The sequence below is a fragment of the Ambystoma mexicanum genome, chromosome 9 (assembly GCF_040938575.1).
Source record: "Ambystoma mexicanum isolate Mex_15411 chromosome 9, UKY_AmexF1_1, whole genome shotgun sequence".
NCBI lineage: Eukaryota > Metazoa > Chordata > Amphibia > Caudata > Ambystomatidae > Ambystoma > Ambystoma mexicanum.
Window position 1 is genome coordinate 663,589,244 of NC_090931.1, and position 24,314 is coordinate 663,613,557.

The 24,314-nt window shown below is 46.7% G+C and overlaps 1 protein-coding gene across 1 annotated transcript in view; it reads left to right on the top strand.

The window, feature by feature from the left end:
- LOC138488472 (caspase-10-like) overlaps positions 1–24,314 on the top strand; it is a 254,906-nt gene that overhangs the window by 17,806 nt on the left and 212,786 nt on the right. Inside the window, exon 2 of the mRNA XM_069615456.1 lies at positions 23,618–23,964. Within this exon, the coding sequence (XP_069471557.1) occupies positions 23,651–23,964 (314 nt within the window). The 5' untranslated portion in view covers positions 23,618–23,650. The remainder of the gene's footprint in view (positions 1–23,617; positions 23,965–24,314) is intronic.

The window sequence follows — 24,314 nt, forward strand, 5'->3', positions numbered from 1 at the left end:
CTCCACATGTTCCAAGTCAATACTTTAATGGGGGGTCATACTGCAGATGTCTACAAACCAGTCTGTGCACCAAATCAGCCACCCCACCAACTCTTCATGGCTGACACCAGATCATGCATCCCCCATCTCCCTCCCGACCAGTGAATCCTTAGGTGTGACATGTGTACCAAAATGCATGAAGGACACAAAACCAATAACATAACAAACCAAACAATATACATTTGCCCAGCAACTGCACTGTGTGTACAGTGCTCGGACGTACCTGTACCACCAGGGCCTGTCCAGGCCATTGTATATCGAGTAGTGGGTGTCAGCAACAGGCCAACACCAACCTACGCGCGGAACAGGCCAATAAGGCCAGTGATGGGTGATCAAATGTTGCCCCCATCATATGCAAGAGCAGTTTGTTCGGACAGAGGTAGACTTCGCATAACACCTACGTCTCAGCAGAAGGCCCACAACTAAATGTCCAAGTGCACCATTCCATCAGTGAAGCCAAACAACCTCGATGATGGCGTCCTTTGCATCATGTGTTAGGTTCCTCCCCGCTGGCCAGGTTGTTGTGCTCCAACCACATATCAGCAGCTGCAAGGGTTTCAAGGAAGTGTGCTCTGCCCTTATAGATGATTTTGAGCGTGGCAGGATACATAAGCATATATTTGACATTTAGGTGCCTGAGTCTCGCCTTGATCGGTACGAAAGAGTTCCTGGCCCTCTGGACCGCCGGTGTGTAAACCGGATAAATGGCAATTTTGGAGTTGTCCTGCTGGATTTCACTACCTTCCCTGGAGTGTTTCAGTATCACCTCCCTATCTTGGAAGTTCAAAATCTTCGCAATAACAGGCCTGGGATGTGACATTGTTGGGGGCCTCTTCTGCAGTGAGTGGTGAGCACGCTCGACCGCAAATCCCTCTGATAAGTTCCCAGGACCTATTTCTTGCAGTAAAAAGTTCTTAACATACTGAGTGGGGCTCGAGCCCTCGAGGCCCACCGTAAACCCAAGCAACCTGGCATTGTTTCGACGGGCCCTTCCCCTCAGCATCCTCAGCCCGCAGCTCCAAAGCGGTGTTCCTTCTCTCCAGATCCCGGACCCGGGTTTCCAGGTCCTTCGTAGACTCCCTCGTTTCCTTCAGCTCCATCTTAGCCGACATAACTCTCAGCCAAATTACGGACGTCCTGTCACAGAAGCTGAATATCTACCTTGACTTCGTCTGTTTTCGTCTCCAATGAGGATCTATTGCGGCCAGCACCAGGTCTTTCTGGGGGCTCGCTCCAGGAGCACATCTCTGTCTGTGGTGCAGGGGTATTCTGCGCAGAGTAACGGGACCTACCCGCATTGTTAAACATATCCATAATTGTGGGTTTGCTCTTGCCCTTGGTGGGGGACATATTTCAGATGAGGGCAAGTAAGCCCGTGGCCAAAGTCCAAGCGTGTGCACCTATGTTTCAGTGAGCCTGCGCACAGCACCCAGAAAACACTGCAGCAACCAGACAGAAGGTGGCACTCAGCGCAGTCCCCAGTTCCTGCGAGGACTGTCAAGTGCACTCCCAAAACCACCAAAGCCAGTACAGCATGCTGGGGAGACAAGCCCCACAGAACTATTGCGCCTTAGGCGGCGCAGGGAGCAGACCACCCCCTCAAGTGTATGAGACCCTAAGCTGTGACAGGTATTACTCATCAGCGTAGCATTGGGTGCCAGTTCCTACACATTGCATCACCTCCATCTTCCTCCTCCAGGTGCAATACAGGGGAGCGTCAGCGGGGCAAAATTCAGAGGTTCAACGCTTGTCATCAAATGTGCCGCTAGGGATAATCAAGAGTGAGTCCACCCCACCCCGTGTCCGGGGTACTGTTCATGTTGAGTGTCCAGATCTTAGGATCCCGATAGCACGGCTGTCCGCCCAGCCAACCACTCTTTCTGTGTTTTCGATCTCAGGTATTTCTGGCAGAGTGCAAGCTGTTCCTACCTCGTGTGCACCTCTATCCTGCACTTGTAGGTCCCAGCATCAGTATTAGCTGCTACTTTTAACTTATGGCAGCTGCGGTCCACTGACGTGCACTCTCCGAGGGCCCCAGTCCTGCATAATTGATGCTCTCCGCACACCACACGCTCTGTTATTATGCTTCCAGGGGGCCAAGTTGCCACCCCAGGAGAAAGCAATGGAGAAAGCAATTTGTCCAGGTCTCTCTTCTACCTTTTGTGACTTGTATGCAGCAGGAGTCCCAGGGCCTTGCTCACGCCAGCCACGATCCCGGTGTAAGGGAGATGTAATCCCCACCTCGCTGCCGGGTGCCAGGTCTCCCCAGTTAGGATGCAGCACTCCCGCATCGGAGTATGGGCCGCAGCGGGGGCCACAGCGGGGGCCACAGCAGGGCTACTGCCAGCCCAGACACTGCAGGGTAGCTCAGGCTAAATGGATGCGGACTCGCTCTGGGCGTGTACCAAATCTTTCTCTGCTTAGCCTTGCAGCGCTGTGATTCTGTCCCAGCGCCCAGCCAAGCCGCCTCAGGGCAGTAGGTCCTGCAGATGTTGCGGTCCGCTTCTCGTCCGCACTTGACCCTTGTCACTCCTCCAGCAACGGGCGTCCCACTTCCTTGCCTCTGATCTGCTCCAGGCTCCCTCATATACAAGAGCAAGCGCATGGTCCACCGCGCCACTCTGGTTCGCTCTCCGCCCCTCAGGTCTGGTCCTCGTGAGTGTCAGCCGCTTGCTCTGCAGTCTGGTCAATACTTAGGCAAGGGAACAGTGTGTGCCTCAGCCAGCTTGCGCTCTTCTTTAGCCAGCAGGCTGGTGGCCCAGGTAGTTCCTTATGGTGGACGGACCGAAATTATTAGCCGGCACCCAGGCCATGCATGGAGCGTTAAAGCAGCTTGGTCGCGTCTTCGCCCCTCCTCCTCCACTTCACTGCGATGCGGTGCCGGCCGCCATCTTCCCTCACACAGGCCAGATTTCCAACAGCACTCACTCCGGCACAATAGTCCGTTTTCAACTGGGGCAACGACTAATTGCAGGGCGTAGGTATCCCCAACAGTTTGCTGTTTTTGTGAGTGGTCAGGGTTTCCCACAACTGGCAAACGCAGGATCAATTAAGGATCACGATAGGAGCTCCTCGGTTTCGCAGCCTTACCACATGGGCTCAGGCCACGCCCCGGGGCTGTACGACATCTGTAATAGGTCCGGAAACCAGGCCTATCTTCTCCATTCTGGAGTCACTATTTTTAATCTCGCTTTCTGTCTCCTTACTTGTGCGAGTGTTCGTGGGTTCATGGCAAAACCGAGGGAATGCATACTCTGTGGTTGGGCCCCAGACCTGGAGAAAGTCATCCGTCGCTGTCACTTGCCGATCCGTTCTCCAGCGAAAGAACCGTGCTAGCTTCCTGTTCAATATCGATGCGAACAAGTCCGTTGGACAGGGGCCCCGCCGTTTTTTTATTTCTTGAAGCACTATCTCGTCCAGCTGCCGATCGCTGGAGTCTCTCAGGTTTTCAAAGGAAATGGCCACCGGGGAGGGAAAACTGAGCCCGTTTTCCCTTTCTATGGCGCCCATCGGGAGCGGACGAGCTTGGGACCGAAGTGTTCCCAGCGCGTTCGCTCCCGAAAAGGAGAAATACGAAGGTAAGTGGGGTTGGGGGGGGGAGGGGATTGTGTACAGGGGAGGGGGGAGAAAAAAAAAGTACCTGAATCCCTCGCGGGGGACGATGGCGGCTTCCAGCTGCATGGAGGCTCAGAGCGGGGATGGCCCTGCTTCGAGCCTCCTCATTGGCTGAGGGGCTGCCACGCCCCCCCGCCGGGAACAAAGGAGTGGAATCCTGGCCGAGGGATTCCCGGCCATATAAAGCCCTGCCAAGGGCCAATCAGAATGGTTGTCATATTCTGGTTGACTATCACCGGGTACTAATAAAAGTTTCACTTATCTGCTGCTCGAGCAGCAGAGGAAGAAGGAAGGCGGTCAAGGGATCTTATATTGGATTAAGGACTGTGATTAGATATAAGAAGTCACGTGAAAGCAAGAACCAATTAACAGCAAACTACAAAATCACTTCATGTTCGAGGGAATTGTAGTTCTTTTATTGTTTGTTATTATGGTTGTGATGTTTTATATGGGCTGCTCGAGATGTAAAGTGTAGAGTTAAGCATAACCCGAGCCTCTGGATCTTGACAAAGAATTAAGAAGTCATCCTGGGAATATATTTAATTTTGCATCCCTTATAAGGAGATACCCGATGAGCGGTCAGGAAACAGAGGTTGCAGATGGTAGGTTATGTTCCATTACTTGCATTTATGCCGCACACTGCTGACATTTGTATGGTCTGCAGGCGCTCTGGAAGTTCTGAAAGAGAACGGTGGCACCAAGATGTACTGCAAAATACCTTCAGGAGTGACAGTGGTTGTCAAGGATTGGGACTCAGTGAAGTCTTCCCAGCGGCTAGGAACATTTCTTCAGCAGTTAACCTGGAAAAGCGGTCTGCCGATTTGTTGCACCACCCTCGGACAAACTCCTTCTTGAAGATGGATTCCTATAACTTCACAGCAAGTTTTGTTTACCCGGAATGTTTTCTTGTGTCACTGAAGCCAGTACGTGGTTGGATGATTTGGGGTTCAATACGCAGACGGAACTGTCTGTCCTACATGTAGGTTACAAAATGCTCTGTGTCCCAGGCAAATGCCCGCAAGCCAGAATTGGAGTGTGGGGTTGTTACTCATTATGGGGGATTCCCATGTGTTCAATGTGACTTTTGCTGTATAATAACAGCCGAATAAGGACCAAGTTCAATTATTTTTGGGTGTTGGTCTACTTTTGGGTTTTCTTCTTAAAACTGTTTCCGAAATTATTTCCATCAATAGTTTGATTTCTGAAGCAGCCCTAGAGGGGCTTTTAACTTCAGTATGTGTGACACAATTTAAGACAGATACAGTTTCCTAAAATGTGACCTCTAACTCGCCCTACTATGTTTGTGCCTCAAATTTTCTCAACGTTTTTTAATTTAAATTGAATAATTATGCCAGTTTTCGCGATTGCTTGTCATTGGAGGGCCAGGAAATCCCCTAGTTGTCACTTGTGAACCTCCTGCATTGCACTTTCCAAATGTTGGCAACTCGACGTGTTTGTGTCCCACCTTCCAACATATCATTAGAAGATCCCACACCCAGGCTCCATCTGCCCTTCTCTCCCTAACCTCTACCACCTACATGTAAACATCAGTATCCACTCTTTGCATAACCTTCTAAGGATTCCTTTTAATATCCAATGCATCCTTCTTATTGTCTGACATTATATAACTGTGATCTGCAACCTAAGGCTCTCTGGATTCACTAATACAAGTTGTGGGACATGTGGAAGCAGGGTGATGTCAGTGCATTGGGTTTGCTTTGCTTTGCTTTGGTGTGCTTATGCATCGCAATCTTAGGTGACATAGTGATGTAGGGTCCATTTCATTGTACTCCTGGAGAGATGCAAAGAAGTTCACTGGAGATACATGGCCAAAGGTAAAGCTGTAAATTAGTATCCGGCAAGGGGGGGGTGTAACGGCTGCTCAGCCAATGAAGAGGCTCAGAACAGGGGCATTACCAGACGGACCCCCGTCGCCCTGAGCCTCCTCAGGGCTGGAGGCCGCCATCTTCCCCACCGGGTAACAAGGTAAGTGCCCTGCCCCTCCATCCCTCCTGCTTAATAGAATGCATGCCAGGCAGGAAATATACACAACCCTATAATATGGCCTGTATGTAGTGGCAAGCTGGCACCCTTTTGTGTGAAAAGTCCCTCTGAGGCAATAGTTATGGGGCACTCGATTCCTCTTAGGAGAGGCTGGGCTCTTCTGGGAGTTCATTTGAATGAACCAGCTGGGATTCTTTTTTTCAACCTGGGCTGCCATTACCTAGTTTGAGGCCAGCAAAGGCATCTTCATTTCAGCAAGGGTGCAGAGTCTGCTCACCATTTGGCCTTTGTAAGTCTCCTCTAATGAACTGAGTGTCACTAACGTGTATTATATATTTGGGGAATACAAATTTGATTTTTCTTTTTTAATAAGAAAAGGGCATTGCCATGTTAGTTATTTTGGGAACCCCCTGCAGACACTCCTTAACCGGTCCCCCTTTCTCTCTTTTGAAGTCGGGCCTGCATTCATGCAATGTGGCTTTTTTTATGAATTCTACTGACATTAATTTTATGTACGATGTTTCTCTATTTTTAACTGCTGCTTTCAGAAGTTGTGCACTGTCCTTTTGAGAGATTGCTATTCTGGTTTGATTGTATTTTTGTGTCTGTTTATGTTGTTTGTCAATTTATAAAAACTGCTTTTAAAATGTGTGTGTGAGATTGCCATTATGTTTTTTGTTGTGTTTTGTATTTCTTTATAATGTGTGTTCTTTCCTAATGGCTGTTCCCGAAATAATTGCTTTTCTCTGTCTGTCTCTCTTTCTATCTCGGTTTCTTTCTCTTTCTCAGTTTTCCTCTTTCACTCTCTGGGTGTTTTTCTCTCTGTCTCATTCTGTGTGCACAAGAATCGCTTTGCCAGATTCGTTTTTTTCCAACCCAGCGGTTGCTGGCACTTACGCGACTTGAAGAAAAATCAACCAATATCTTGTGGGGGTGCTGTGTATTATCTTGCGGAAGTGCTGTGTATCTTGTGGTGGTGCTGTGTATTATCTTGTGGTGGTGGTGTGTATCTTGTGGGGGTGCTGTGTATTATCTTGTGGAATTGCTGTGTATCTTGTGTGGGTGCTGTGTATTACCTTGTGGGGGTGCTGTGTATTATCTTGCGGAAGTGCTGTGTATCTTGTGGTGGTGCTGTGTATTATCTTGCGGAAGTGCTGTGTATCTTGTGGGGGTGCTGTGTATTATCTTGCGGAAGTGCTGTGTATCTTGTGGGGGTGCTGCGTATTATCTTGCGGAAGTGCTGTGTATCTTGTGGTGGTGCTGTGTATTATCTTGTGGTGGTGGGGTGTATCTTGTGGGGGTGCTGTGCATTATCTTGTGGAAGTGCTGTGTATCTTGTGGTGGTGCGGTGTATCTTGTGGGGGTGCTGTGCATTATCTTGTGGAAGTGCTGTGTATCTTGTGTGGGTGCTGTGTATTATCTTGTGGGGGTGCTGTGTATCTTGTGGTGGTGCTGTGTATTTTCGCAAAAGCTGCTATAAAGAAAACTAAAAAGGAAATGATTAACATGGTTAAGCAGCTCTTTAAAAAGTTATAATGTTCATTTCACTTCCAGTATAAATTTCAATGATAACAAGAACATTACAATTGTTTTACTGATCAAAGAACCTAAAATAATCATACACATTCTTTTTCAATAGGTTATCATCCCAAGATTAACAGTCTGGTGCATTCCTATATTTTTTTTTAATTCGATTTACCCTTATGAGAAAGGGAACTAATGGCACCAGTGAGGGTTCCATCCTGCTTTGCAGAAACTCAAATAGCGTTTTGGGATCTTAAGAATTAACACGTATTTTTGTATTTGACCAATTTGTCTGTGATAAAAGGGCTGTATACTTGAATCCCTAAACACATAATGCATAATGGAGTTGGTACCCATTTCATTTCTCACAATTTCACGTCACTGAGCAGTTTTGAGAGCAGCATACTGTGACAAAGCTGTAGATTGAGTGCTTTTTTTATTTTCACAGAAGTCCTTTTATGAAATTCATATTTGGATAGTATGTAAACTGCTTTCACACATCTTAAAAATCCACGTCTTGTAGGTTTTACAACTCATGTATTTCAATTAATTTCTGTGGCCAAAACATGTACACAGGCTCATTTTGACAGACATTGTTCTGCTGTTACAATTCTCAATAAGAGGTGCACACACTGTAGACGAGTCAAAGAGTCGTCTTGTAGTGTAACAGATGGCTTCACAAACTCACAGACTTTACATTATGGTTCAAGGGTCTTTAATTGAATACAACTCAAAACGTTTGGTATTTTACTGATTTGTTTCACTGTGGGACACTCTAATGGGCTTCAGACCTCCCAACCTCCCACCACCCTAGCCCGTACCTTTTTACAACCCCAAGATGACTTCAGGCTAGAGATCGGTAACACCGAATTATCTATTCAGTCTAGCTGCAGGGAGTGCCTAAAGGCCTTATCTAGCTAACTCCCTCTGGGACTTCCTTAGGGTTTCCTAGCTGTAAGTTTCTTTCACAGGTTTGATAGTGTTGATAACAAATACCCAGATCCTTTCAAACTCTCCTCCACTTGCTCTCTTTCTCTCCTGTCCCCGATGTGTCTGTTACTCCCCTCAACTCTTCCCATCCTAGTCTTACTTGCTCCCTCTCCTCCCTTTCACTCACTCTCCTCTCTTCACTTTTCCTGCTCTTCGTCTCTCCCTCCAATGGCATCACTCTCTCTTGCCTTCCGTTACTCTGCTCTCTTTATATCCCCCTCTGTTTCTCTCACTTCTCCCTGCTGCTCCTCTCTCCTCTGCGCCTCTATATCACTCACCCCCTCCTTAACTACCACTCACTTTTGGACTGCCCTACCACACTCACCTATTTATTACTTCACTTTTACTACCTGGTACCACTCTCTCTCACTAGCTAACTAACCCCTGCACCACCAAAAGCTCCTTCGCATTCCACTCCACCAACAGTCTTCTACCTGGTCTCTCAGTCCACTTCGACTCCACCTGACCTCACCCGAACTCCTTTCACCATGTCTTCTATTCACTGACCTTTTATACTCCCCCGCCCCGTTTCCTGTTTCTGTCCTTACTCTCCACTTCCATTGGTCTGCCATCTGACCTGACCCTAAGAGCCAATCTGTGTCTGCTCTTTCTTCGGGGTATGGGTCTTTACATGATAATTCTTCATAAGCCCTTGTTGGGCCCGCTCCCTTTTCCTGCATGGAGTTAGAGTTCATTGTTGGCCCTTGTGTGGTCAGGGGTTCTTACCATGTTTCTTTCTCTATTCGCCACAGTTAGATTTGCTGAGGTGGTAAGGTGCGTGGCTCATTGAAAGTGGGGGTCCTTGTGGGTGAGCTCGAACCACCAGTTTCTCACTCTGCTCCGCTATGGTCTACAGTGGTTGCTTGGCATACAGGTACTGGACGTTCTGAAATAGAGCAAAAAGAACTTTACACCATCAAAGCAGTAAGGCATTTGGTGATGGAAAATGGTACCAGGGTAGCAATCATGCCACATAAAGAGGAGGCAGAAACTGGGGCTGTCCCTACTCCCTCAGAACCCCTTCTTGGGCAGGACTGGCTGTGGTAAAAACCCCGGTAGGCCTCCTGCCTCTGGAGAGGTAAGGTCCTTGGTCCCCCTTGACTGGGTCAGGTCCCTAATTCCATCACACTATGCAGCAGAATGTGCCTCAGCGGCTTTATCTGCATTTTGTATCTAAAGTAAAATGTTAATGGAATAAAAGCAATATACGTGTGCAGGAATTTGTTTGCATGTTCTAGTTCACATGCAGGATATTATAGGCATATGTACACATATATCTCGTTAGATTGTTTATTCATTTTGAAATGTACTCCATTTTAGTTGTCAGAGATACATTTGCACACACTGGCGTTTTATGTTTTCACTGAGCAAATCAAATAATGTGAGGTCATATTTTTACAAAGTATTGCTAAATAGCAAGAATTCAACTGCAGCCCGATGACGGCCACCATCCTGCAGAAGTACCGCCCCGCAGAAGATCCCATCCATTTATTGTTAACTTTGAACAAGTCGCCTGAAATGCTGCATGGCCTCTCTAAGCTCAGGCCTAACAGGTCTACTCTTCCTTTGAATGCCTCGTCTGCAGGCTTGATGTCTCTCTAACCATCTCATTAACTCTCGCCACAATCTACAGGACCCCTGGTCCGGTCTCCCTCTTCCCCCCCCCTTTCACTTTTGAACTGGATAGACCAGCCCCTTTGATGAGTAGCAATTACCCTTTAGATGGATGGGGATGCAGGCTTTACTCATACATCAATAATAGAGCCGACTCAGGAAGTTGACAAAAGGAAGACTGGTTTATTAACAACTTTCTAAAACAGGGAGCATAACAAACATCAACGCAATCGCTCGATCCTCTTACTCGATGCATGTATGAAAAAACTAAACTTTTATAAGCAATATTCGTCATCAATGACGTTAACCTACGTGTGTACTAACGTCACCCTACGTGGCAAATTACAAACACTTATAAGCATGGGTGATTGATTCTGAGTGAACATCTAAGTATATGATGCATACCAATGTAAAAAAGTGTAACTATGTGATTGGTTATTCAACATCAGGTGGGGTAACTAAGCCCTTCCCTAAAAAGGACCACTATGAACACAACTAAATACACAACGTCCCATTGGTTTACACACTATAGGACCCCTCCACACGCAGGTCCTCTGCAATTGGTTGTCACTCCATCCTCCTTCAGTACTTTTCCACCTACATTAGCAGCGTGCAGGCTGGCCATCCAGGTGCTGGTGAGGTTGCCTTAACTTTAGCTTTGCACCAATTAGCATATCAATCCATCATCACTTCAGTGGTCTACTGTCAATTAGGCTTTTGAAGCTCGTCCTTGAGAGTGTTCTTAGCTCTGAGAAAATTAGGGAGCGAGAAGCACAGTCTACCTTCGTGCGTAGGTGTGACCATCTCGTTCTTCCACCTTCATGCTTCCATGTGACTGGAGACCATGGAATCGAGCCTTTTCATGCATTTAATATTACTTTTTAATAAACCTCTGACGTCTTCCCTGTTATGTTTGTGCCTTCTGAACAGGAGTCTTGTTCTTTCACACCACTTTGTAGCCAATGCCAGTTCACAGTTTGATAAGACCTTGGTTTCTTGGCTCGATCAGCCTCGCCTCTGAAATACACTTGAAATTCAACTTCCTTTTTAACTGCTACACACTGAAATGAGGCCCTCTTTGCTACTGTCCAACCTGCTATAATACATTTAGTGGAAACATCCATATTTCTCTCATTCCTATTCCATTCACTGTAAGCTTAAAGCTAGCTTTAAGATTACTTTGCTGCTTGCGTTTCTTTTGCATCTGTAAACATATAAAATAACTTGATATCTTCATCTGTTTCTGTGGCATGAGTTTCTTCACCTTGAGCCCAAGATGTCAGTTATCCTTATTACTTTCTTGATGCCTTATCGAATGTCTGCATTTTCTGGTCACTGCATCTCTTTTATGTACGTCCTCTTCAGCTCCATGTAACATATACTGGCAATGGTTAGTGACACTACCATTCATCCTTGCCGCTTATTGACTCTGCTTCTTCAGGGATTTCATTCAAATGGCTATCATATTTCTTTGTATACAGATATGGTTTTCTCAATGGGTACTTTGGCTCTCAGATTCTCTTAGCTACTGGCCCTTTCACTGGTACTGGACTAAGTCCATACTCTGCTCTTTGTCGATTCAGCTGTTCTGTATACGTCACATACTCTGGTTTCCAGCATACAGGTAAAAGGGGCGGGTCATTTGAGGTGGGGGTACTTGGCTCCTCCTCTATACTTTCACTCTCACTCTCTCCTCTTACCCTGCACTTCCTTTCCCGCCCTAACACTTTCGCATTCACGCAGAACGGCAGCCCCCACCACCCTCACACTTCTTGTTACTGCACTCGTATGATCTGGATGCCACAAAGCCTAGTCAGACTGTTATTGTTATCTTTCTCCCTTGTCTCCCCAACCCCTTTTTTTTTCTTGTGGTGCCATGAAACACCATTTGTTGTATAGGCACCTTACACATATCCAATACAATAAAAAGATGGGGGCAGTACATTGCCCCGGTCATGATGGGAGAAATGCAAAGTTCTTACCAGATGACAAAACCGACGAGAGAGACACCGTATGTAAAAATAACAAAAGCTGTCCTCGAGTGGCTAAGAAAGCATGAAGAGTTGTATCAGATCAAGTTTTGAGATACCCAGTTTAATCACAGAAAGACCCCCCCAACAGCTATTCTTCTGAGCAAAAGACTTAGCACATACATGGTTGCAAACACTGTCTTCATCCATAGCTGAAATGGTCGAACGCATCATACTGAAACAATATGTTGAGACCCTGCTGCATCCCATTCAATGCTGGGTGAAACGGCACGACGGCCGCAGCCTTGTGGAGGCCATAAATATGTCCTCAGCTTACCAGAAAGCAGGGATGGGGCGCCTGGCCACGATGGCACTCGGAAACTGCTCAAGTCATCTTGCCTTGCCAGAGACAATTTCCTTTGGTATGCGGACGCATGAAAATAAACCTGGCGACCAACACAGATGCCCAATCAAAGGGCTGAAATGGAAACTTGGAAACCAAGATATTCCCAAACTCGAATATCCCTCCCTCACCCAGCCTGACCCAACACCTTGCATACCCTAGTATTATGAGTGGGTAGAATGGGGACACATTGTACGCAATTGTGTGAAGAAGATTAAGCCAGAATCTATGGACATTGACTTATATGAGAATATCCAGGAAAAGCCAAACAAATGGGTCTCAATAGCAAAGGGGAATGCTGGATATCCCTACGTATGTGAAGCCAAAGTGGATGGTCTAAACACCTGAGCACTGGTGGATTCCGGAAGTCTACCAACAGCCGTAAGCAAAGTGCTAGTAGGAGCAACAGAGTATCAAAGCCCAGCTGTAGGTATCCGATGTGTGCACAGTGACCTAAAATCCTACCCCCTAAAACTCATACACATAAAGATATTGGGTTGGGTTATGCAGTTAAATGCAGCAGTTTTGCCCTCACTTCCTAAACCACTCATGCTGTGGTCGGCTGTGTGGTATATGGGTATAATGAGTATAATGCGGACAGTCGAAGATGAGTGGTAGAAGAATGCACCTTTTGCCCACGTAGAGACAGACTGACCCCATGAAAGAGAAATAAAGACCCAGAAGACGAAGAGTCGACAAACGTACGTGGAACACTCAAGCAATGTGCCCGCTAGTTGTTGTATGGAGAATCAATGAACAAGGCAATGGCTACAGAATGGCCCAGGAGCTAGACCTAACCCTCAGGCACATAAAATGAAAACACAAAGGACCATCTCCCCACAGACCCCATCACCCGGAGTACAATTTGTGAAAGAAAAGTTCTAGTTTACTCGGTACAAAAAGAAGAGGACAGGGAACCAGTTTTCCAATTACTGGTCCCCCTAAAGTTCAGGAGAATGATACTGGAAGCAGCCCTCAACCAGGTGGGTGAAGGCCACCAGGGCTCAGAGAAAACCATCAGGAAAATATTACTGGGATTTTTTGGACCAGGCGTTTACAGAGAAACGGCCCACTTCTGGCGACAGTGCCCCGAATGCCAACTTAAAAACATGCCCAATGAAGGGGGGCGTTGTTGCACGCCATCGAAGATGGACGCCTAGTCTTTGAGCTGCGTTAACACACACATCCTGTGGCAAGAAATCCTGCGATGTGGTGTACCTCCATTAGAGAAGGTTTACGGAATACTGCGTCGGAAGATCCGTGGACTTGACACGACCTGCTGCGGCCCCCCGGCGTGACCGCAAACCCGCCTAAAACGGCTGTGGTGGCGGGCTGAGTGCGGCTCGGTGGAGAGGAGAAAGAGCGTGGAAATCATCCGTCCCGCCCCTCCCCCTACGGCGCTGAGGAGAAGGCTGAGAAGAAGGCGACGGGAGACCCAATGCAGTGACCGCCGTGGTCGTTCGGAACGCATAGGCGATTGCTGCATTGAGGTAGGGGCCATCCTGGGCAGCTCAACAAAGATTTTCTCCGCTCGGACGGGGGACGCGGAAGCAGAGAAAACCAGCTGGTGCCTGTGCCGGGGTGGTCAACGTCTACAGAAACACATAGTGCCTGGACCTGATAGCGGTCTCCCACACCCCCGGCGTGTGCGCTGAGGAGCGAGTGGGCAGGCGGGGGGAGCAGCGGAGACAGCAGATCCTGCTTCCATCGGGAAACCAGGAAGAGGTACATGCGGAGCAGGCACCTGGTGAATAGCGCATACCATATTGAGACACTGAGGCACACGTCGGCCCCGGCCTGCTTGAGCCTCTGGTAACAGAGCCTACGCACGGCGGAGCAGCGTGGGCTCTGGAGAGATAGATAAAACCGGGACACATCAGAATATAGACTTGTCCAAGACACGGGTGATCCATCCGTAGAGGCACAATCTGACCACTGCAAAAGGTCCCTAGGTAAATACTCAGAACTGAGGCTAATTGGGTCCAACTCAATAACCTGCAACCCGAGGCTCAGCAGTACAAGAAATACAGCCAATGAGTTGTACATGAATACTGAAACTAGAAACTGTGCACTGCTAGCGTAGGAGGTACCCCGAGGGTCAGTAATAATAACTATGCCACCAACAGCTATCACCCCCTGGAGGGTATGATGGACGCTGTTCAACATTGAGATACACTGAGAAAGCTCACACTCCTCATACTAGCGACAACCAGAACTACCCTACGTATTTGAAGGAATCTTAAGCTCCAGGCGTATAAAGGGGGGCACTCTCAGCTGCCGGGCATAAATATACATGCTTATATAACAACCTCAGGCCATGCCTAGGGGTAACAAGGGACCTAGGAAAGGCCCTATGGGTGCATTCACCAATCCTAATGTGGAGGAGGACCACATGAGACCCCCGACACCAGGCATATCTACTGCCCCGCAAGCGTCAGAATCTACTATGGACATCAATATGGCAGCACTCCAGGCAGGATTTGCATCCGTCAATAGCAGACTGGATGACAGTCAATAATATATCCTCCATTAGATCAGATCTGCAGTCGGTGAACACAAGAGTCTCGGAAGCGGAAACCAGAATAGGGGCACTAGAAGACTCCTCCATAAAACAGGCCAAGGACATGGAAGAGGTAAAGAAAACCCTGAAGCAAATCCAATCTAAGTGTGAAGATTTGGAATCACGCTCCCGATGTAATAATATTAGAGTAGTAGGTCTGGCCGAAAAAACACTTAATGTGCCCATGGAAACTTACATGGAAGACGTGATTCGAGCTATCCTGCCCGAGGCCCAGTTCTCCCAACAATTTCTGATCGAGAGGGCCCATAGATCTCAGGCTCCACAGCCCAAGCCCAGAGCGCCACCAGGTACGGTTATTGCACGTCTACTAAACTATCGGGACAGAGATCTCATCCTCCGCCTGTCCTGGGAGAAAGGCACATTGACATATGACTCTGCAAGGATTCACATCTACCCCGATTTCTCAGCTGGAGTTCAGTCGGCCCATCGCACGTTTGACCAGGTTAAAAAAGCGCTCAGAGAGAGATTTGTACCCTACACTATGCTTTTTCCAGCAAAAGTTCGCCTTCAACACTCAGGAAGGGCACACTTCTTTGAGACAGCAGAAGAAGCACTGAATTACGTAGAACTGAATATCCCGATTCCCCAGGGCAGGCAGCACCAGACAGCCCGATCCTATACTTAATAATAAGGGGTAATATCAAAACATATATACGTACATCAAAAAACACCAACTCGAGAAATATTTAGTGCACAAGCTATTAGGGGTGATCTGATACGCAAAGAAAGGAAATGGCAAAGCAGATGTCGCCACAGAAGCAAACGTTGCAGATTGTTTATGGGAGTACACTGTCCAGTTGGTGGGATGGTGAGGGAGGAGGTAGGGGGATGGGACAGGCGTGTTGCCGGTTAAATGTTGGGGAGTTAGATGTTGTTATACAGCGAAAACAGTCGAACACAAAGCTCACCGACACTTCTAGTGTGGTCCAGGATATACTAAGGTACACAATCCATACTGAACAAGACCGCGAAGGGTAAGGCCCATGGGCTGAAACTCCTAACCTGGAACATTAGTGTCCTAGCAAACCCCATCAAAGCGAGGAAAATCTTGGCTTATGCAAATATGCATAAAGTGGACTTCCTTCTCCTGCAAGAAACACATGCTATTAAGAAGGTTACCGAGACATTTGCACACAACTGGGGCCAGATACATATAGCAACAAATTACTCGTCGCAAGCCAGGGGCGTCCTAACATTATTGCATAAACGCACTGGTTTTCAATTGTCCAGAGCGGAAATAGACCTGGAGGGCAGATACGTCATAATATTGGGGGTAATATCTGGACAGGAGTTAATGATAATTAACACTTATGGCCCCAACACGGACTCCCCAGACCATTACCTGCAGGTATTCGCACAGGTCACGCCAACGGGATCTGCCAAAATAATGTGGGGGGGGCCTCAACACAATCCTTGATCCCGCAATGGACCGGTCAACCACGGTTCAGAGAGCCCACATGAAAGCCGCACTGGTATTACGACAAATTACGGAAACGCTACCCCTTGTAGACTCGTGAAGGGAACTACATCCAGGACAAAAAGAATATACGTTTCACTCCTATGTGCACGGGTCAAGCTCCCATATTGATTACTGGTTATGCTCGCCCGAGTTTATACCAAACCTGCAAGAATGCACAATACTTCCATGCACATTATCGGATCACTCCCCCGTCCTGCTGGAAATACAAATGGACAACACACAACAAAACCCACGATCCTGGAGGATTCCCCCGGCATTGCTCAAAGACGATACAATAGTAGAATCACTGAGGTCAGAGATTACACATTCTTCGAACGTAACACAGGATCAGTGCAATCGTCAGCCACCGTATGGGAAACCTTTAAGGTCTGGCTGAGAGGTCATCTAATATTAATGACAGCAAGCACACTCAGAGAAATAAGAAAAGATCTCAACCAGACAGAGCAGCAACTACGAAGACTAGAGGTTGTCCACTCACAGACGCCAGGGATGAACACCCTACGACCACTGCAAGAACAAATGGTCAAATTTAATGCACTGGTGGAAGGAGAAGTATACTATATGGTGCAACCAATACGGGCCAGAAGATACGGAGAGGGTAACAAAGCCGGTCGCACAACGGCTCACCTCATCAAAACCGAACAGGGAATTAGACAGATCACGAGCATAGTGGACCCAGAGGGAATCACCCACAGTAACGCCAAAGCAGTAAACCAGGTGTTCCTAGAGTTCTACACTGAACTGTATTCGAACCGGACCAAGTATCACAAGAAGAGCTCCAGACCTTCATGTACTCGTTCCCTCTGCCTGAATTGAACCCGACGGACAGAGAGGCACAAGACCTTCCACTGACCACGGAGGAAATTACACAGGCTATTAAGGATCTACAATCAGGTAAAGCGCCGGGCTCAGATGGGATACTGGTGGACTTCTACAACATTTTCAAAGATGAACTCGCCCATAGACTTACGGAAGTATGGGAGGAAGCCCTGGGGAGGGTGGAGCTACCAGCCACAATGAGAGAAGCTATAATAATGGTCCTCCTAAAGCCTCAAAAATCCCTGCAAGACCCCACCTCATATCGCCCCCTCTTCTTGATCAATGTGGACGCTAAGATTCTTTCAAAAACAATAGCGAATCGCCTCCAACCCTACATGAATACATTAGTACATCCCGACCAATCAGGTTTTATCTCCACCCGCTCCATCTCTCTAAACCTCCAGGGTTTTTTTTGCAATAGCCTCGCAATTGGACCCAAATGCGAAAACGGTGGCAGTAGCCCTCGATGCAGAAAAAGCATTTGACTTGGTTTCATGGAAATACATGTATGCCGCCCCTTAAAAAACTGGGGTTCGGCCCTGGTTTCCAGAAATATATGAGTACTATACAAAGATCCCAAAGCAAAGTTCAGAATCAACACCACTCTTTCGGCAGGATTTACGCTACAAAGGGGCCCAAAGCAGCGCTGTCCACTCTTTCCCCTCATCTTTGCGCTTACCTTAGAGGGAATGGCGGCTAGCCTCCGACACAAGCATGCATGGCGAGGAATACGCAAAGGGGTCCCCCACAATTTATTTCACTGTATGCAGATGATACAATGCTATATCTCAGGAACCCATAAATTAACTTAACGCCAGTAATGGAGGACATTACGAGATTTGCATTATACTCTGGATACAAAATAAATAAGCAGAAATAATTCCCCTTACAAGGGCCACTGTACAATCTCCAGCCACTGCTCAGTACCGATGGTCCCCAAACACAGCACGCTACCTTGGGATCATCTATGGCCACAGACAGTCACACACTATACTCTGAAAACTATGAACCATACCTAACAGTACTGGAGCAGAAACTCAAAGTTTGGGACAAGCTCCCAATATCGATATATGGCCGCATTGCATTGCTGAAAATGGTAGTAGTGCCGAAATTATTATATTTATTCAGCAATATACCAATATGGCCTGGCAGACAATTCTTTACTCTACTACAGAAACTGGATTCCACTTTTGTATGGGGAGGGGGCACCGTGAGACACAGTTGGCCCAAGATGTGCGAGAGATTTGAAACAGGAGGGCTGACGGCTCCGGACTTTCTACTATATTACTACACAGCACAGGCACACTTTGCAAAGCACTGGTCCGAAACCACCGAACGATATGCACATATACAAGCGTAGAAATTCGCAGCCTCCCCGATCATATTGCAATCTATGATATTTGCCGAAAGCAAAAGAGATAAAGGGGAGATAGATCCATTGAAATCCACGGTGAGAGCATGGGCATATTTATTCCGAAGATCCCTACTGGCCTCATGCTTCCCTGTGGCACTACCCAGACCTAATACCTACAACGGACTCAACGACACAAAAAAAATGGGATCCCAACACTGAAATGAAGTTGGGAGACCTATACCCAGACGGGAGGTTTTGCAACACTAGGGATGGTCCAAGGAAAGGTAGGTCGCGGGCCTCACTACGGCACTACAATATCATCGCCTTAAAGCAGCTATGACAAAGAACTGGCCAACATTCCCAGCGGAACCGACCTCACACCCATTCCTGATCACAACCATGTCGCCTGAGGGTTTTCAATGAGGCATATCTACATTATATAAAGCAGTGCAAGCACACACCCCATCCATTAACAAAATGAAGGAAAAATGGGAAAGGGTTCTTGGTATTAGTATACAGGAACCACAATGGGCCAGATACTGCCAATACACTAAATCCATCTCCATGAATTCCAGCCTTAGACTAATACAATTCAAAATCCTGAACCACCTGCACATTACGCCCAGTAAAATGGCCAAATTCGACACTTCCAGGCAAATATGTTGTCCCAAATGCAATGCCCCTGATGCTAACTCTATCCACATGTACTGGGAGTGTCAACCGGTCAAACAATTCTGGGAAGACGTTGCCAAGACCATGAGTGAGACACTAGACAGGCATATACCGGGCACCCCACTGAAATACTTATTGGGAGACATAGGCAAAATCTCATCAGGTCCCGCAGATTCTTCGCAATATCTAACGCAGTGGCCAAGAGGAACATTCTCGAGGCATGGAAAGCTAGAACTGCTCCTACATTACACGAGTGGCTGAAGGACCTCATAAGGGTACAAGACTGCGAACAAACCTACATAAGAGGGATAGTTACCTCCTGCAGGCTGAAAGACATTTGGGGTCCCCTGAGACGATATCTTAACACTGATGGGGAGGAGTCTGAAGAAGACATTGAGTAAATTATACATGGCACCAGAAATTGCGAAATGGCCTGAATACATGCCTTCATATACACCTCAGTTCTAATGTTAATTTATATTTTTGTGCACATTGAGGTTTGCAGATGTAAATATTGACTGTGTGTGAGTTAGACTGCGTTCGACAGCAAAAAATAAAGGTTTAAAAAAAAAAGTGGCCAATGTACCTAATGCTACCCTCCAACCTTTGCCCCTGATTCAGGAATCCTTCCACCACATATGAATGGACATTGTGTGCCCTTGTGGACCCCTCCACTAGGGCACATAAATATCTCCTTGTGTTGGTTGACTACACAACAAGGCACTGTAATGAATCAGCAATAAGACTCGGACACAAGGGCATTATGTTGATTGATACAAACTTTTATTAAAGTAAAAAGAGGGTTGGAGAATTACCTATCATCGCCCTACCACTATGAGGGGTTTCCCTGCCTCAATGAACTAAAGCATGCCAATGTCAGAACCTCTACAAGCAAAAGAGTTCTCCGTCCTATGTCTGAAATCCTAACTTGACCCTTACATTCTAAACCTAAAATAATGTGAAATGGGATATAGTCTTTCAACTGGTTAAAGGTGGTTCTTTCCACAGTTCCAACACAAAGTTCCAAAAGGGTGCAGAAAGAAACAAAATAATCAAAGTTCCACAATCCTTAGGAGGGGGCTCTCTTCCCCCAAGTTTCTCAGCTTCAGTATAGTTCACAAACACAGTTCATTTCCTCTGTATTATACAGTTCTCCAATACAGGGGGCATGGCTCCCTTCCCCAGGGTTTAACAGACTCAAGGGATTTTCTGTTGCTCATTGATTACACAAAGTAGTCGGGCTTCTTGTCCAGGGGGTATGGTTCCCTTCCCCTAGAGTTTACACAATCTTAAGAGGTCACTCTTCCTCTTCCAATTCTTACAGTATATTCATATTGCCTGGTGTACTCTCCTGTCAGGCTTTCACAACTTTCACTTTGTACTTTCAGAGGTCTTTCATGCCTGGTATACGCTCCTGCCAGGGCTTCCTTGTATAGCTGCACTCAAGGGGTATGAGTCTTCCCTTGTGCTTTTACCCTTCTCCCAGGCCTGGCATACTCTCCTGGCAGGGCTTTCACAGTGTTCGACTTGAGTTTGGGTCCCTGACTCGCAATCTCGTTGCCTGGTGTACTCTCCTGCCAGGGCTTTTACAACATACACACTTGGGTGCAGGTCTCAGACTCGCCCCACGTTGCCTGGTATACTCGCCTGCCAGAACTTCTTAAACATATGTCAGTTTTGCACCTTAAACCATAGGGTCTTCAACGCCCTCTTCACTAGTTTCCCTTTATGATATTTTCAGTGATCCGGTTCCCTTGCTCAGGTTCGCTTTTATATTGCCCCTGCGTGCTGCGCGGTCTATGCTGTGAAGTGCCCCAGTGTCCCGCTTCCCTTCTCACCGGTCTCCTGCGGTTGCTTTGACATTCTCCGCAGTCTTCACTTTTCCTGCCGTGGAGCTTTTTCTCGCTGCTGGCGTCCTGTCTGCTTTTCGGTACTCGCTTCACCGTGGCCTCCTTATCTCAGCCTCTCCTGCTGCTGCCCCCTTTGATATGGATCGCTAGGCATAAGATACCAACTCCCGTATATAGCGCTGATTCCTGCCGCTACAACCTTTCTCGTGCATGCCCATCCATATGCCCGTCCATGCCTTGACGCAGGCTGATTTTATGTCCAGTTCTCAACGGGGCGTTATGGTTGATTGCAAAATGCCAAAATCAAAAATACACCAGTTAAAGTTTAGATTGGACCCACATGAGTGCTGCCACCATCTTAAAACTATCATAACTCGGCTACTACCATGCTCTGCCCATGACGGGTATGTGTATGGTGAAATCAGGTCCACAATTGAATTTTTACAGGTTCTGCAATGTATTTTTTTAATTTAAATTAAACCAATTTTAACCAATTCTAACCAGTTTGGGGAACTTGTATTTTTTATTGTCTCTGTTTTGTTGCGAAGGTCCTGTTGTGAGTGAGTTTAGGCGCGTGCTGTTTGTATTGGCATATGTGATGTCATGAGAAGTAAAAAATTCTCTGCAAAGAGAGTGACACTTCTTCTCCTGGTTTAACAGCTATAGTATGTATATAATGGTAAAAAATAAATACACACTGCTGAAGATAAACTTCACTAGACATGGATTTATGTGTAGCCCGTAGAGGTCAAACATAGGCACTGTATTTTTATTAATGTATGTATTTCTTTTTAAGTGAAACAACTTTGGTTAAAGGGATGTTATTGTTATGGTGCAAAACAAGAAAATACGACCAATATGCCAGCTATGGGTCCTAATGTAAGAAAAGGTGAGCTACAGCCAGTAGGGTTTGTGTTGTTGTTTGGCACTGCAACTATAATGTCCCTTTGGTTAAAGTCTTTCTACACTATTTTGCGCCCAGAACGGCAGTTTATCCTATTTCAAAGTTCTGCCAGCTATGGCAGAGAAGTATCAGAGGCAAAATCATATAAACTATTTATTCCTTCTTTCTCTTAACCAAACTCTGGAATTCTATTCCCAGACGTCAGTGCACAGAGGCAAACCAATCGACCTGTAGAAAATGCCTGAAAATCTGGTTGTTCAACGGATAGCAGCACAAGACGAGCATAAAATCCTCAACCAACAAAAGCTCATACCAACTCTTGGTAACATCGAGCTGACAGAACCTCCTCTGCCTAGCCACATAACCGTGCCATGAATCTACACTCTTCTCATTGGCGAAAGACTTTGGGAGGCCAGACTCCATTCGGGCCAGTCTCCCCACGGAATCGGACCAATACTGCTCGGAATATGAAATGGAACATTAGACAATGCTCCTGTAAGCAAAACCAGAACACCAATAACCTTTGTCCACAGAGACCCCAACCACAATTTGAATCTTCATCTATCTCCTCCTTACAACACTTGCACAAGAAATCCTCTCACACGCCACCAAGCTACCTAAAAACACAGTGCATTATTGGAACAACACCATTGCTTACTTCTCTAGTTGGATATCATCTCTCTGCCAACGCTGCCTAACTAGACCCGCCAAGTACAATTTCTCGATCTTGGGCTCTCGCTTCTTGATGAAACACACCCAAGGTTTCTCTACCACTACCTACGTAGAACCACACAGACACTCAAGTACTTTCCTGCCCGCAATTATCAACACCAGAGGACTTGCATTTGCCTTTTCCTGTATCCCACTTGTAGCCCCACACATTGATTCCCCACAGAATGACAGAGGGGTGTTAGACGAGAGAAAGAGAGAGAGAGAGAGAGAGAGAGAGAGAGAGAGAGAGAGAGAGAGAGAGAGAGAGAGAGAGATAATGTATGTGAATAATATGTGAATAATATAATCTATATAGCGCACACCATGGTCTAAAGATCTCTTGGCACTGATCATTATCACACCTGAAGTAACTGGAGCAAGGAGCTTGAGCGAAGAGGGCTGACTTACAATGTTGAGTAGAACGGAAGATCTTTTGCCTCATTTACGAGTTCTCTCAGCAAGCGCTCTAGAAGTGTGCTCTCCAAACATAGATTAACACTCCCCCACCCCGTACCCCCTGCCAGAGATTTCCATTGAACTCTTCCACCCCTCAAAGGGATCTTGGTTGGACTTGCAACTACATTGGAAGGAGTTTTACTTCACCATGCTATTGCTGCTTTAAATTACAAGACAATTTCTGTAAATGCGCATTGGTTTTATTTAGTGCCCTGTAGTGGGGGTTAGCCCTCTTCTAAGCACTTCTAGAAGAGAAGGGAGGATCAGATGCAACAGGGTATGTAGTTTTTTTAGGCCATGATCACACATTTGGTAAAGTTAGGCATCTAAGCCTAGACCTTAGGTAGTCCTCTATGGAACCAGGAGTCCCGTCTCCTAAACCACTGCTCTTTATGTGAATATGCACGACGATATATGTGTTAAATTGTATCACATGCGGGTGTAATTGTAACTATCTTTGAAGATTTCAGAGCAAGAACATTTCTCTAGAATCTGTCTTTTCTTAGCTTTGTTAACACGTAGATGATTTTAATGTCTTTGTCCTCTGAATATTCCAAATATCATATGAAAAAGTAAAGTAGTAATCTTGAGGTGAGATCTAACAGCTCGCACCAACTTACCCTCTTTTCAGCCACTGGGCCTCCGGTCGTAGTCTGGGCAGGCCATGGGCGAGCCAAAAGGCTTGTCCTTCCGTAGCTTGCTCCTGGAAATCTGCGATGACCTGGGGAAAGAGGAAGTGGAGGCCTTGAAGTTCTTCTGCAGCGATATTCTCCCTGGAAAGAAACTACAAGATGCAACATCGGCAGAGAAGTTCTTCCAGCTCCTCATCGAACAAGACCGAGTGGACGAAGACGAGCAATTCCTGGTCGCTGAGCTTCTGTACAGGATCCGGCAGTATTCCCTGCTCAAGAAACTCAAACTCACCAAGTCTGCAGTGCAAGCGGCGCTGCCAACCAAAGGCACACTGAGCCCTTACCGGTGAGCTTTTCATGTCCATTGCAATTTTATGGTTTTAGTACATCTGTCAAGGAGGGTAGGCATATTTATATTTCATTGGCCATAGCTAGGAGGTTAGTTCTCTAGAAATGTGTCCTACGCAATGGAAATGTACATCTTCTTGTTGATTAAATGTGTCCCACACAGACAGCCTTACTACAGGTGTGTTGAGCATTGAGGTTAAATAAATGTTTTGTCTCTGGCACAAGTGTTAGTGTAGTTCAGTGGTGGAAGTGGAGAAAATGAACCATGTATGGGGACGAATGCATTATTAGTAGCAGAGGAAGATTTCAGAAAGTTGGGCTATGACATTACAAATCATATTCCTGTAA